The sequence below is a fragment of the Pygoscelis adeliae genome, unplaced genomic scaffold (genome assembly GCF_000699105.1).
Source record: "Pygoscelis adeliae isolate BGI_AS28 unplaced genomic scaffold, ASM69910v1 Scaffold312, whole genome shotgun sequence".
In the NCBI taxonomy this organism is placed as follows: Eukaryota; Metazoa; Chordata; class Aves; order Sphenisciformes; family Spheniscidae; genus Pygoscelis; species Pygoscelis adeliae.
In genome coordinates, this window is record NW_008824234.1 from 1,973,369 (window position 1) to 1,988,181 (window position 14,813).

At 38.4% G+C, this 14,813-nt stretch overlaps 1 protein-coding gene across 1 annotated transcript in view; it reads right to left on the reverse strand.

The window, feature by feature from the left end:
- The window catches only part of ANKS6 (ankyrin repeat and sterile alpha motif domain containing 6), a 42,921-nt gene that overhangs the window by 19,358 nt on the left and 8,750 nt on the right, over positions 1-14,813 (reverse strand). The window contains exons 4-9 of the mRNA XM_009334965.1: positions 14,162-14,366; positions 10,993-11,099; positions 9,288-9,436; positions 3,288-3,498; positions 2,614-2,663; positions 1,382-1,585 (exon numbers count right to left, since the gene is read on the reverse strand). Coding sequence (XP_009333240.1) covers positions 1,382-1,585; positions 2,614-2,663; positions 3,288-3,498; positions 9,288-9,436; positions 10,993-11,099; positions 14,162-14,366 — 926 coding nt within the window. The remainder of the gene's footprint in view (positions 1-1,381; positions 1,586-2,613; positions 2,664-3,287; positions 3,499-9,287; positions 9,437-10,992; positions 11,100-14,161; positions 14,367-14,813) is intronic.

Here is a 14,813-nt window from a genome sequence, read left to right on the forward strand (position 1 = left end):
ATCTCCCTGTTTCTTACTAACTAAGCTGCAACAAGTGACATGAACTTTGCATTTTCATATCCCCTTCAATCTAAACATCTACCTGCACCATTTTATTGACTATTGTTAACTGACGCACTAATGATCTAGCTATAGACTAGCCAAATCCTCAGCCACATCCACATCCTCTTTCAATTCTTTTGCTTTTACACCACTGGCCACTCCCAACCATCTGACATATGACTCTTGGAGTTCAGCTTTTTCATCCTTCTTACCCTGTTGCTCAAATGACTTCTTCTGACTCTGACTTACTAGGTTTCTCTCCTTCCCCCTATTCCCTTAGCAAAACCCTTCTTTCCCCACAGAAGGACTGATGGCTAGTCCTCCCCTACTTCCCCTGCTCCTCATTTTATATACGGGTGCCAATTATCTACTTATGTTATTACAATCATCTTTTTTAGGATGATGAACATTTACCTTCCTGTGATCTATCACTTTCCTTCTAATACTCCACCTTTTTCCACCTAAAACACCTCTACTGGTAGTAAGCTAACTTTCACTTAAAAAAGGAAGACGAAAAAATTCCTCCTAAAATGTCTTCATTGTCCCATTTCTAGAACTGACATGAAATACAGTTCTGAACTAGTAAAATAAACTCTTCTTTACACTTGGCTATTAGAGTCTAAAAGTCCGGGGAGTAAGCACTTCTCCTTTTTCTCCTTCTAACTATGAAAGCAAAGGTTGTCGAGGTTGCTTTGCTTCCTGTCTCAAGATAAACAAGCTATTTTCTTTTGTTTTGCATTTTCACTAAAAACATTGTAGAATCAGGCAACCTCCTTCTATTAAAAAAAATAGAATTCATTCAGACTTTTTCCCTTTTTACAGTACTTGCACTTTAAGGCTGTATGCCTTCAAACCCACTTGATCACTAATTGCTACAATTTTATCTATTACTAATCTTTCAGAATGTTATGTCTCTCTGATACTTCTTTCCTCCCCCCCAGCTCCTAAAAATTGAGAAACTTTCATTCTTTTCTTCTGCCCTTAGTCTTCTTCCAAATCAGAGCAGTTTCCGCCACACTCCAATGACTGTACCTACTTTGGCAACTAAAATATATAGGTGGAACCAGCAGCCACTTTAGCAGTTTGCAGCAAATTCGTTAGGGCTCAACTTTATTCTGGTTAGGAGCAAGCAAGTCGTTTCATTTCATACAAAGCTTTTGTTCCATTTATGTTCCTTCCACAGAGAAGTGTATTCTTCCTAAACAGCAGAGCTTAAAAGGACAAGCCATTACTGAGACAGTGGTTTTAAAGTAATTTCTAATCAGAAACACAGTGTGGCTCACCAGTCAGCATGGGCTGGACATAACACAGTATTTTTGTACACATTTTGTTTGCTTACTGTATCAGAGTTCCCACTGCTGTTAAAATCGTGCTTGATCGCTCTCTGTGGCCAGGCAGTTCTCATCTGTTCAGCTTTGCCATCTTTGCTGAGTCGTGTTCGGTCAGAATTCCAAAGCTCAAAACTTGAGGGCGGTAAGAAAGGCGGTATCACTGCTTTCAGTTTATCGCTGGGCAGCCTGGTAAATGGAGCACTACTTCTCAACTGAGAGAGAAACAAAGAAAGGGAAAAAGAAAAGAGCCTCTTCTTAAGAAAGATTACTGTGGGTTGATGATGTAGTTTAAAAATTGTAAGTTAAATAAAAAGATGGAGACAAATGCATTTTTGAACAAAATAAAATGGAAACGAAACACAAAAGTAGTATTTGTGAAGATGTACAACACATAATAACAGAGAGAATCCAATGGACATTCTGGCACCCGTCAGTACGCTCATTCATTTAATACAATGAATATAGTTTGTTACGTGGCAGAAACTGTCTCGTCCTTCACTGGGCTGAATCTTGCTTCAAATTGATTTTAACAGGAATGTTAATAATTAATTTCCAAAGTAATAACAAGGTAGTCCGCTCTGTATTCCCAGACAGGACACCTGGAAACAGTGAACAACTGCCTGTTCCTGCTGTATATGTTCTCCAGAAAGAGAAAAAAACAACGTAACTTATTTGGCTCCCTGGACTTCTGTCAGTCAGTCACATCAAAAGTTACTCCATCTTCTTAAAAAAGAACATAAAGGATAATCAGCCAAATTTAATGATATCTCCAGGGAGTAAGCTGTAGGGGAATTTAAAGCTACAGCATAACAAAAGAAGAAATAGCATAATACAAATAAACACCCCAAACTAAATATTCATGGTTGCCTCTACTAGTAATTTCTCACTTTCACATTGTACCATGTTCCATCCATGTTTTCCTCACAGCATACTGCTTGTCAGCAACTAATCAGCTGTTCCGTCTATTTTACTAATTCATTGCTGATCATACAAAGGTATGGGTAACTCTTGAAAAAAGTCAGTGCCTGTGAACAGCTTCCATACCATACCACTTGTAGTACTTCCTAGTCTAAGGACTACTGATGTATCACAGCCTGTCAGTTCCTGTCTAGTGACTATAAACAAATGATAGCTCTCTTTCTAATGGTGACTTGGATAGGAGGAAATAAAAAAATAAAAATGATGGGAGCTGCATGACCACCTGAATTGGCCTGAACGCACCAAGAAAACTGCGACATACCATGGTTGTCAATAATTCATCATCCTTTCCTCCTTTTGCAGTGTTTACACCTGAAAAATATATAAATGATGTTTTATTGTTTACACACTCTTACTTTTGTTCTCAAGGATAGCTTATTGTTTTTAAACATTCAACAGCTTTACCCTCAGTAAGCACACAGAACCAAGATTTCCAGTGACACTGTCATGTACCTAAATTAAAGTTAAGCCAATAGTCTTATTTCACATCACAAACTGTGGAGATTTTGCATGGAAAGCTGTGCAGTTTCAGTAGATGTGCTTTACGATTTGGGGTTTTCCAAGCTCTCTTTCTTCTCAGAATTATTTATTTATTTGTTTAAATAAATTGGTTTTCATTGTATAAATTCGTTTATCAAAGATACTAAGATACAAAGAACTTTTGAGTGACCTGCCTCTACTGCACAATTTAATGGTGCTTGCTACAGAACAGTAACATGGTTATATTAGCATTTTCCGGCTTAAATGATGCTGCGCTCAGCATTCAGCACGATCAAGAGTCAGGAGTACAAACATCTCTCTGTATATATACTACAAATACATTACGTGTCTTTTCAGTTATATTAAGCTAAATAAAAACTAAATCAATAAGTTAAAATAGTACCATCTTGACTACCCCACAAGAGCTCACTTCCCACAAGACAACTCTAGCTTTACCACCAGCTTTGTTATTTGTGATCCGAGATGTAGCAGCATCAAGGTTTCCAGAGGTGTCTGTATCGCTCTGTGAAATTGCTTTTATGGTGGAATTTAATGATGGTTCAGGCTCATCAGGAAAAGGCACAAACTGATTGGAGGGAAATCCATGGCGCAATGTCTGAGTCAACTTCAGCTTGCGGAATCGATTGGACATCCTGCTCCACCAGGACTAGATTGATAAGAAGACACAATAATTTAGTTCCAACTAAAAGAAAAAAAGAGGAAAATAAATGTACAATTAAGTAATCCTTACAGCAGTGATAAATCTGTCAAGGAGTTTTTGAGATAAACAACAAAAGCAATGTTAAAGTGGTCTGCAATTATCAACAGAATCCTTCACCATAATTTGTACACATAAGATTAATCTTTTTCCTTATTTTTCATCTGGCAAATGCCTTACAATATTTTTTCACGCTATCTGGAAAGACAAGGTAGATAAAAGTATTAGGGCAATTTGAATAGGAAATTTTTACAGCTACATCGCAAATATTTAATCTTCCCACTAACTTCCAATTTCACCATCCATCGTTACACTCTCTGCCATCAATGAACTGGCACGTATATTTTCTGCTTTTTAGAGGTGTGCATGGAAGTTTATCCGATCTGTATGAAAGCTTCTCCTTAAGATTTTCAAAATCAGTGGCAAACTGGAAGAGTTCTGGTAGTATTCCTGTCAAACTAAGGATCCACAATCCATACAGTGCTGCTATACAGATAACTTAAAACCCTGCCAGACTGGAAAGACTATAAACTGAAGAAGAGCAAGGCCAGGAAATACCAGCTGTGAAAACAACACAAACCTTAGGTCTACTGTACCTACAACCTCCATCCATACAGGTATCACATATGTGGAAAGTGTTACACGACAGCACCATCTTTGCTCAAAATAAAATTTATCCAAGTATTTATAGACTTACACATTTTTACAGGCAGACAGTGCGAGATGCTTTAAGTATTTAGCAGGACATTTCTCTAGACTACACGAGACCTATAGGCTATAATAAGACGACCTATGCAATCTGTATTAAAGATTATGTGGCTTGTAGGTAAGTAAGTCAGATTACAAGTATCTTCTGATTATTTCTTAGTAAAGCTTCTTCTTCCCTTTCTGGAACACTTTAAAACAAAAAAATGAAGTCATGTAAAAGTGATGATACTTCATCAAGGCACCTTTACGTGATATCCAATCCAGATAACACACCTTCCCAGTTTATTCTTAGCCATTCCTTCTCACCATACATATTCCCCTCTTTTCTTGGCATTTAACATTTTTCAACTGCTTACTGATATATGTCTTCCCAATGGTCATACAGTAGAAGTAAGTAATATAAACTGTAAACTTATTCCCTGTAAATCAATCCTTCTAGCAGATGATCATTAAAAAGATTTTAAATCTGCACAGAGCATTAGGGATAGAGTTCTCAGACCTTTGTATCTCTTTGGAGCCATAACTAATAAAGATTTAGATTACTTTCAGCAACAAAGACCTGATGGAAAAAGGCAAGAGAGACAAATAGTTCCGAGAAAGCAATAAAACCCACACAGTTCAGCATTTATTCACCTTCCAAAAGGAACTGAAAGGGCAAAAAAATCCATCTAGTTTTAACAGAGAGTACAATGAGCTTACAAAAGAGACTGTTTGCACAAGGTGCTTTGTTTTTGCTCACTGAAGCTAGCTTGCTTCTCTAACAAAGATCATTTCTAAGTTCCTATCATCTTTGTAACTCTTCTTCACAGTGCTTCGGCTTCATTAACATGTGCTCACACAGCAAACGAACCCGAGATGGATTAAGTACAGACACCATGTTACCATATAAAAAACTACTGCTCTCCGGAAAGAAAGGAATGATAGTGGAGAGGTTCGTCTTGTCCTCTGGTGTTCAGAGTATGGTGGTCTGACCTCTGGAGTTTCCAGTCTGCTGCTGCAGATGGTTGCGGCCTCTCCATATACCCTACCACATCACACATACAGAAGCTGGAATAAAGGGCTTTAAACTAGACTGAAGCAGCCAAGTAACAAAAATGCATCTGTGGTTAAAAATAGTGCCTGTCAAAAGGCTGAAATCCAGTAGCAGTAGGAGAAGGCAATAGTATCAAAGAACAGAAAAATGGTGTTGCCACTTGAGACATACTTTAGACATTTGTAACAATATTAGGAATGGAAGAGTAAGGGGAAGAACTGGAAACTCTGCCCTCAAACAACTTTAATCTAAAAAAGAAACTGACTGTGATAATTCACACTGCTCTAATACTGACATTGAGATTGTAACTCGCTGAAGAGGCACAGGCAGGAAGAAAAGAGAGGAAATAAAATTTTTGCATTTGGAAAAGGCACAACTTTTATTTCAAGTCCACAAAATGGTGAGAAACAAAGCAGTTAACAGTTCCTGTTTGAAAGGGGTAAAGAATGAGATCATGGTTATCCACTACATAATTAGTAGGTAAAGGAACAAGGCCCTGTATTATGCATAAGTTACAAATAAAACAAACACACAACAAAATAAAAAGTCTGCTAGTTAATGACAGAAGTGATCAAACAGGAGACACTGAAAAAGGTTTGTTTTTTTTAAACTTCAAAGGCAGCCTACTTATGATCAGATATTTTAGCATGAATACCGTTAACAGGAGGAAGGTAGGAATATATGTGCATTTGCCTAACAGAGTAAGAGTATTTAAATGAGCTTACACAAATTAAAACCAGACAAGACTGATTAAAATTACCCTAGAGTAATTATAGACAACACGACCTCTGAACAAATACTGATTATCTTCAAGATAAGTTAAGAAGCTGGAAGAAGCTACAGAAATCAGGCAAAAGGCAAATACATCACCCCAAAGAGGAAAACCTGAAAATTTACTGATCAAAAAGCTTAACTTGAAAGGACATCATTGAAAAAACTTTGTACGTCATCACAGCTTATAAGAGACAGCTGGCATGGGTTTGCTGGGAATAAATTCCACCAAATCAATCTCTCTCTCTGACAGAATAACTGGTCAAGCGGGCAGAAGGGAGGAAAAGCTGTAGCATAGCTTGACGTTAGTAAAGCTTTTATCGCTATTCCATGCAACATTCATCAAACGACTGAGGAAAATACGATTCAAGTAAAATTAATATAGGAAAAGCACCACAGCCAAAAAACATATTAAGAGACAAATTACCAACAATTTGATCTCAAATTGGGAGGACATACTTCATGGAGTGAAACAGGAGTTTGGAAATGTTCAGTAACAACAGCAACAATGAAACATAACATATTTTGCACAGTCTGTGGAAGACATCTATCTGGACAGTTTTGTGAGCACCTTAGATACTCTGAATTTGAACACTGATAAATTGACATTATGCAGTAGGGGTCAAGCTGACATGTAAGAAGAAGAAATCAAGTGTACAAATACAGAAAAGGAAGTAAGTAGCAAAGCAGCTGTACTAAAGGAAAAAAGAAAATCAGTCTCGTAACATACCACAAACTAAGTATAGATGCACAGTGTCTTACTCCTGCAAAAAAGGTGAATTTCACTCATCACAGCATGAAACACACAACTGTGCAAGCAGTTTTTGTATGCGACTGTGATACTGAGACCCTAGTTGGAATCTCATGACTCATTTTGGATCCCTCACCTTGGCAGATACAGACAAATCAGAAATAGTAAGAAGTTTAGGAAACATAACCTGCAAACAAGGAAATCTGAATGAATTATTTTTGTTTAGTTTAGGGAAAAAAAAAGATTGAAGAGAATATGACAATTCATTAAGTATTTGTGTAGTTCTTATAAAAATGAAGGTGGCCACTGAACAAGAATCAATCAACTTAAAACACAGGAAGAAAGAGATAGATTAGATCATGGAAAAAAAATTCTGACCACAAGAAGCGACAAAGCAGTGGAACTGGGTGCTGACAGAGACCATGGGACCCAGGGATCTTCTTCATCACAGTGAAGGAAGAGAGAACAGAAACTTCTGTCAAGGATGTTCTTGGCATGTTCATTCTGTCTCCTTACGTAAAGGCAGGTAAGCCTCTCGAGTTCCCTCTCATGTTTACACTTCCATGATTCTGTAGACCTCACATTCTGTCATTTGCATTGATCTAGTCAGAAAATTTATGTACTGGCTGAGTCACCATAAATATCTTTGGATTACAGCCCTGGCTCAGCACAGAGCAGTTGTCCACATGGAAGCACCGTTGCTACAAAACCCAGGAGAGGTCCCTCACTTCAGCACTCTCTTCACATGCTGGTTCAAAGAGAGATGAGTTTGATGACCCCTCCCCCACCAATCTGAAAATGTCATTTTTACCCTCTCTGAACATTTGTAAGGAGAGTAAGATATGTTACATACTTGTGATCATACAGAATGGTTAATAAAGCATTAAGCAGTGATGGAAGAGGGGGCTATATCGGTTTTCAGGTTACATATGTCAGAGAACTGTACAGAATACAATTTATGCTGAAAAAGTGCTTGATTAAAACTTAACTTGTAAACACTGTAATATGTTGGTGTTTTGAGACCAAATACTTAAACATTCCACACATCAAAATATTAAATTTGTGTCAGTACTCGTGTATATCTTTATCATTGACAAATCTTACCTTTTTTTTAATTTCACTTCATAATCTTTTATGACCCTAATTCAAGCCTTTGCATCGTAACACTGCAAGAATTGCAATCCAACCTGTTGTTGATCTGTATTCCATAAAGCCAAAAACCGTTCTGGCAACCTCCCATCTAAGTAACTGCATTCTTAAATAGGTCCATCTAAATTGATACTGAAGTTGTATCATATCGAATAATGGAATAATCATATGAAAATAACCACTTGTTGCTTCATAGTTAAAACTGCAAAACAGATTTGAGCTGAAGTAGAACTTTAAATGGTCTTTAAAATTCATGTCAACAATAGCCTGGAAATTACCACGTGTGTTTCCAAGACCCTGATAATATTTATACTGAAAATGTGAGATCATGGACTCAAGGAAATTCTGAGGTACACCATAATAAAAAATTATTCACCTAAATAAATAACAACGGCAACAACAATAAAATAAACTAATACTTTTTCCTTCTCTTTCGCAAACAGACAACGTAAGTCGCAATATCTTTGTTTAAGTGGCATGCACTTGTTCTGACTCTATGTTGTTCCCTACTGGACTACTACTGCCAATTTCGAGTTAAGGACACAGCATGCCAGAGGACAGGTAAGCCTGAACTGACACTCTTCATATTAAAATCTCTGCTATGATCTTCTTAATTTTCAATGCCAACAGCCTGTTTCCATTTATGGTTGAAATGAAGTCTACCCTCTGTCCCAGAGGCAGACAAGAGATACAGCCTCTCAGTCTCTTGGGCTGTCCCGCACAGAGTCCCAGAAGTATTTTCAAGTACATTACCAGAGCTTCAGTTTCCTTCCTACATCACCCTTCTTCTAGAGTCTACTAAATACCATAAAAGTAAAATAAAAGAACTACTGCTGCAATTCCTACACAGAACAAACATATAAATAGGCAGTTTGTCACTATGTTAGGAGATACTAGCCAAATCCCCATAACACATCCATTCCAATTTCAAAAAAAGAAAAAAAAACTAGCCATGAGTATAAAAACAGTCTACTAAAACTGGAGTACATTTGGATTTTAAAGGCAGATTTAAAATGAAGATCATAACGGAAATTCAGTTCCAAACTTACGAACATGGTACCTTCCGCTACTTGATTATAAGATCTATTTCTAGGCACTGAAATGCTTCGATGCAAACTCTTCCCTAGAAGTCTTCCCCTTGCCTTGCCGTCTGACAAAAAGAAAGCTGAACACATGCGCATTTGCATTTCTGCAATTCAGAACACACATACCCAAAAAAACCCAGTTACATATTAGATCCAAAGTACTTCTTAGCAATGACTTCCTCTGCTTCATACATTACAGGAAACAATGCATTGGTTGTTTATTAAGAGTGAACATATTTACCTTTAGACCTCCTTTGTCATCTGGCAACATTGGGACGTTTAAGGATTGCCTACTTCTGGAACAAGGCAAAGATGATCTGTTGTTCAGTTTATTCTTGTCTTTGTCTACTTGCATGCATGCTGATGCCAGTAACCGTACAAGCTCTGTGTCTAAAAGAAAACAAATTAACATTGTTTAGTCTGTTTTGCTTTCCCAAATTATGACTGGTATGCTGACACTTTCCCTATAAATCCCATATAAGTAGTAATTGATCTACCTCTCAAACACAAAGCAGATGAATCCCCAAAACCTTCTTTCTTGACCCAGGTTTCCCACGCCTTCTCCCCACACAGTGGGCTGCAGTCTTACCATCACCTCTCTAAAGGTATTTATCAATACAAATAAGCATGCTATTCAGTCGGAATCAGTCATGTGTGACCAAGTGAACTGCCTCCTCTTGCACTTTGTGGAAGTTAAGAACGATATAGTGATGCTCCCTTTTCTCACCTGACAGAGAAGAGAGTAGAGAAAAATGAATATCCTTTCTTCAGGTGTAGGTTGCAGAAAAGAAGCTTGAAATTAAATCCCAAAGAGAAAGGAGATGTTCAGCCTGGACAATGAAGGGACTGAAAAGACATGGTAAGAAAAAAGGTGGACGAAAAAAAAGTAAGAAAAAGAGAGCGGAAGAGGAAGAAAAAAGAACAAGCACGCAATGTGGACAGGAAAGCAAAAAAAATATTCTGTAAATCTGTATTTTATACAGAAGTCAGGACAGACTTTCAGAAGGGCAGACAGAACTGATCTATATATATATTGACAGGTAATAAGACAAACTACTCTGTCCTACAAAAAGTTAGTTATAAAATAATTCACTGTATTTATTTTCTAAAATGTCATACTATTAGTGATCTACTTTTGACAAAGGAAAAGTATCTGCTAGTGACCAAAAACACCATAATGAGTAAATACAGAGAAAACAAACATTAATTCCATCAGCGGTAGTGGTTTTTGGCTTCAGATAAAGCAAACTAGGTCCCAGGCAAGGTTAACAATAACAAATTATATAGGCTAAACAAACTACAACAAAAACTAAATGTGTTTCATTGAAGTCTCCCCAAAACATGCTGCCTTTTTCTAAAGTACTCCCATAAAGACAACCTGAACCCTGAAGCGTGATTTAGTTGAAGATGTCCCTGCCCACGGCAGGGGGGTTGGACTAGATGACCTTTAGAGGTCCCTTCCAACCCAAACTATTCTATGATTCTATGATTTATTCTCAGCCTTTACAGACCTAGTAGGAGGTTCAGCCAGGAGTTCATTAGTTTTGTTCTGACTGCACTCTCTTTGTCCTGCCCCTTTACTGCTGTTTACTGAGTGGAAATTTCTAGCTCCAGTTCATGCCTCTGTGCTAATGACACTACAGAATACCTGGGCCACCACAGTCAAATGCCACTGCACTGGTTCTGGTGACATAAACAACACATTTTGGAGCATCTTCAAAAACGAAGGCAAGAGGAACACACAAGATCAGTTATCCCATAGATGTATATGCTCATCTAACCAATCAGCTCAGACCCCACCATTTTCAGGCAGTATCCTTTCTTGGTCCAGTCCAGCCCGGACCTCAGAGGATATTTCCTAGCAACTTTAATGTATTTTCTAGATTGGAAGGGATGTTTATCTGTTTATGTTGTACATATCCTCAGTGCTCTTTGAAATAACATACCTGGATCATTCAGCAGCATTATCAGGTCAAAAGCTGTGTATCCATTTTTTGCACGAAGATTGACGTCAGCGCCTTGATTTAACAAATACTTTACAACATCTTTGTTTCTTTAAGGGAAGAAAAAAAGGCATTGCTCATGTTAAAAAGAAAAAGAAAATCCTAATACTCCATTTTCATCCTTTTATACCATTGCTCCTGAATTAGAGATCAGTTTTACCTTTTCTATAGCTAACCAAGTCTAAAATTTGTTCACAAGCTATTCAGAAGCTCCCACGAGTCCTTTGTCAGTCACTGTTAACTCACTATGAATTACACTAACCAACATGCAGAAAGTCAGCCTAAAAAGCCTAATTTAAATAGTCAGTTTCTTAAGCTGACCCTTTGGAACTGACTCTGGAATTTGTTGCCAAACATCTTCCCAATGAAAGGCATTAATGCCTAGGGCAAAAAAGCAGATGGAAAGACAAAGGTCAGTCCAGTAGTCATCATACGCCATCACTAATGCTTCAGCACAACTTCATATTCAGAACAGGTAAGAAATTGCACACAGAAAAGCCAAACTGACTGAAGATAATTTATAAACTCCAAACAGTACTTCACTTAATTAGAGATGTAAATTATATAATTGAGAAGGCATATTATCACTTCCTTGAGATGTTTAAAACGCAAAAACAATCAGCATTAAATGATAACCAACACAAACACCTTCCAACAAAAGCTTGTAAAAGCTAGTTGCATAAAAGGAACTCACCATCCCATTCCTATTAGCCCCTCTCCCCTCTCATACACCTGAATAAATAAGCAGGACTTGCCTCCTGAGTTAAAAACAATACTGTAATTCAGCCTACAAAATAAGCAAACAGACAACAAAGCTAGGGAAAATATATTTAATACAAAACTCCTCTGGAGCAGAGACTGACCTTGTATAAAAACAAACTCTGACATGCATAAGCAACACAGAGCAAAAATGTTCTTAAGCAGCAATAGGTGACTGCAAACTCTACTGAAGCTGACAAACTGATCTCAACCTCTCCACTTCAGAGCGTTACTTCTTATTGTACAGACGGAGTTTTCACTTCTGAAATCACTCCAGGTAAGATCAACCAAAAAAGGAGAAGGAATGTTCCTCCTCTCTTCTAACAAAAATTCTGCTTATCCCCACCACAGCTCCTCTGCATACTTCCCACTGCTTTTCTTCTCTTCCTTCAAACTGTGTCATTACCCTGCTTTTCAGTCCTGCACCTTGAGGGCACACAGAGACACAATCCTTTAGTGCCCCTGGCTCACACAGACCTTGCCTGCTCCCTCCTTCAAACCAGAGACCCTCCACACCACTGTTACTCCTGAGGAAGGGTAAGCTGAGCCTCTGCGGAAACTAAAGATTTCCAGTTTTTACAAAAATTCACAACTGGCCCATGCCGACCAAGGAGATAGGCTAGGACACAAAGTATAGAATTACAAGGGTAAATATTTACTCGTGCACATGAGGTGTGCCAGCCACATTGGGACACCCCGAATGTGGTTCTTGTACACTTCGAGTGTTCAGGCACAACATGATTTGACTAATCACTAACACCCACACTACCTATTACTAATCAGAGTAAAACTTTGCAAAGCAACTGTATTTCTGCAGCATTCTTGCTGCTCATTTATTGATCCAGATGTCCCTGGAGTCAGTCTTGCTATCGTTACTTATCTATGATGCCAGACAACACTGGGAGGGCTTCAAAGATTGTTAGAGAGGCTATGATGCTGGCGTTATGTTGGTTGACTAGGGGTATCTTTTATCCTTCATGGACAGCTCTAAGTTTCCAAATCTAAGAAGCCAAATATTATTTGGCTGGGATGTCCTTCTGGTCCTTCCACTGGCATCCTTTAGTTTGTTTTACTTAAGCATGAACAATACCAAAGTCTCCAGTAAAATTCAACCACCTCAAACATTAAAAGTATTAACAAAGTTAATAAAATTTCATACTATAAAGACCAATTGATATAACAGGGAAGGGAATTTTCATAACACAGTCCTCCAGGAAACTGAAAGGGCAGTATCTGAACACACGCAGCACTCAGCTGCGCTCTGTGCCTCCACAGACAAGAGGAGTGCCTGAGTACCGGCAAGGGGACATGCCAGCAGCCCTGCACATCACTTTCTGCTGGTTGCTTCTACTCCAGCTGTGCGCTGGGCTGGCTGCTGATAAGCGAAATGGCCGCACCAGAAAAACTGATCTTCAGGCACTTCTGTGAAATGCCTATCACTACTATCAGTACTGCATTGGTGAGGAAGCAGATAATCTCATCTTATGTAGGTCCCAGGAACTACTTCAGAAAATTTTCACAAAGCAATGACAACTTGACCTCCTATTTTTCCCCTTTGTTGCACTTTCATAGTCCAATGAGATCTGCTGACTAAAAATAAAAGCTGGAGCAGCATATCTGCATTTGTACAACTAACGTGAGCGTTACCAGGCAGTGAAGTGAATCTTCACCTTGCTGAGGGCCTCGTCTACAACAATGGAGAAAAGTTCGCCTTCCTAAACCGAATATCCTATATTCAGACAATACGAAGTATATGACAGAGATCACATGTGAAGTACCAGGCCATTTTCTGGGGTCTGACTCTTAAGTGCCTACCTGCATTGTATAAAGTAGCTCTAGAGAAAATGACAATCAGTTCTCCAGCGGGTGCATTTCAGAAAACTCCATGAAAACTAAAGGCTAAATAGGGGAACATAAGAATGGTTTTAAGACTGGAAAACATAGCACATAGAAGGGTGATTGCCTTGAAGTTTCACAACTTGCTGTAGGCCTACAACCCTGGCAGGGGGTGATACTATCTTACAAAACACTAAAAAACATCAAAGGATGGAAGTTGAAATCTGCACCAAAGCTCCCGGTGCCTGCCTGCAGCACTATGTTCCCAGCACTTACTGAGCAAGATTCAAGTTCCCAAATGTGCCGCTCATTCTGAAATCCAAATGGCATTCAGGTCCGCTCTGAAAGTGCAGTGAAAGGGCAGTCCAACAGTCATGGAAAACTGAGCCCACAAGTCTCTCAATTTCTTGTAAGACCCCTCTGCTTCCAGAGTCAGTATCAAGAAGATTTTTTCTATTGGGATGTAAGAAGAATGAAACTTCTTTACTGCTAGACCCAAAGAGAGCATATATCTTACCCGTGGTATGTGGCCTGCATTAGTGCTGTCCAGCCATGAACATTATCCTGTTTGTCAATATCAGCATTTTTCTCAACAAGGAGCTGAACAAGGAGCAGCTGTCCAGTTACAGCCGCGATCATTAATGGAGACGCACCATCAACATTGGTAATATTGACCTGACTTGGGTCTTCATCAATGATCTCTTTAACCAGCTGAAAGTTTCCTGTAAAACAGCGATAAAACATAATCTACATGAGCAACAGAGAACTGCTTAGCCACTGAATTCATATGTATTTTGATTTGCTGACATTGGTCTATATTTAATGGAATTAAAAAAGAAAAAATAAAGTACTAGAGCAACTGCAACACTAAAGCTAAATATTTGTACTGATCTTTGGTCTTTTAGTTGATCAGTACATCTTCCCAGGCTGCATAAAATTGTGATATAAGCAGGAAGCACTGTTTTCCCTCATTTTCCCTACCTGTACACTTATAGTACAATCCCATTACAAGAATAATTTTCTGAAATTAACGACTAAGCTATAAAGGCTGTATAAACTGCAGTGCATCCCACATATGAAGACATGAGTAGGGAATATTTCTATTAAATTGTCATAAGATGATGTTGTGCAAGGAAAACTGATGATGCTGAGAAACACTGATTTGTCCT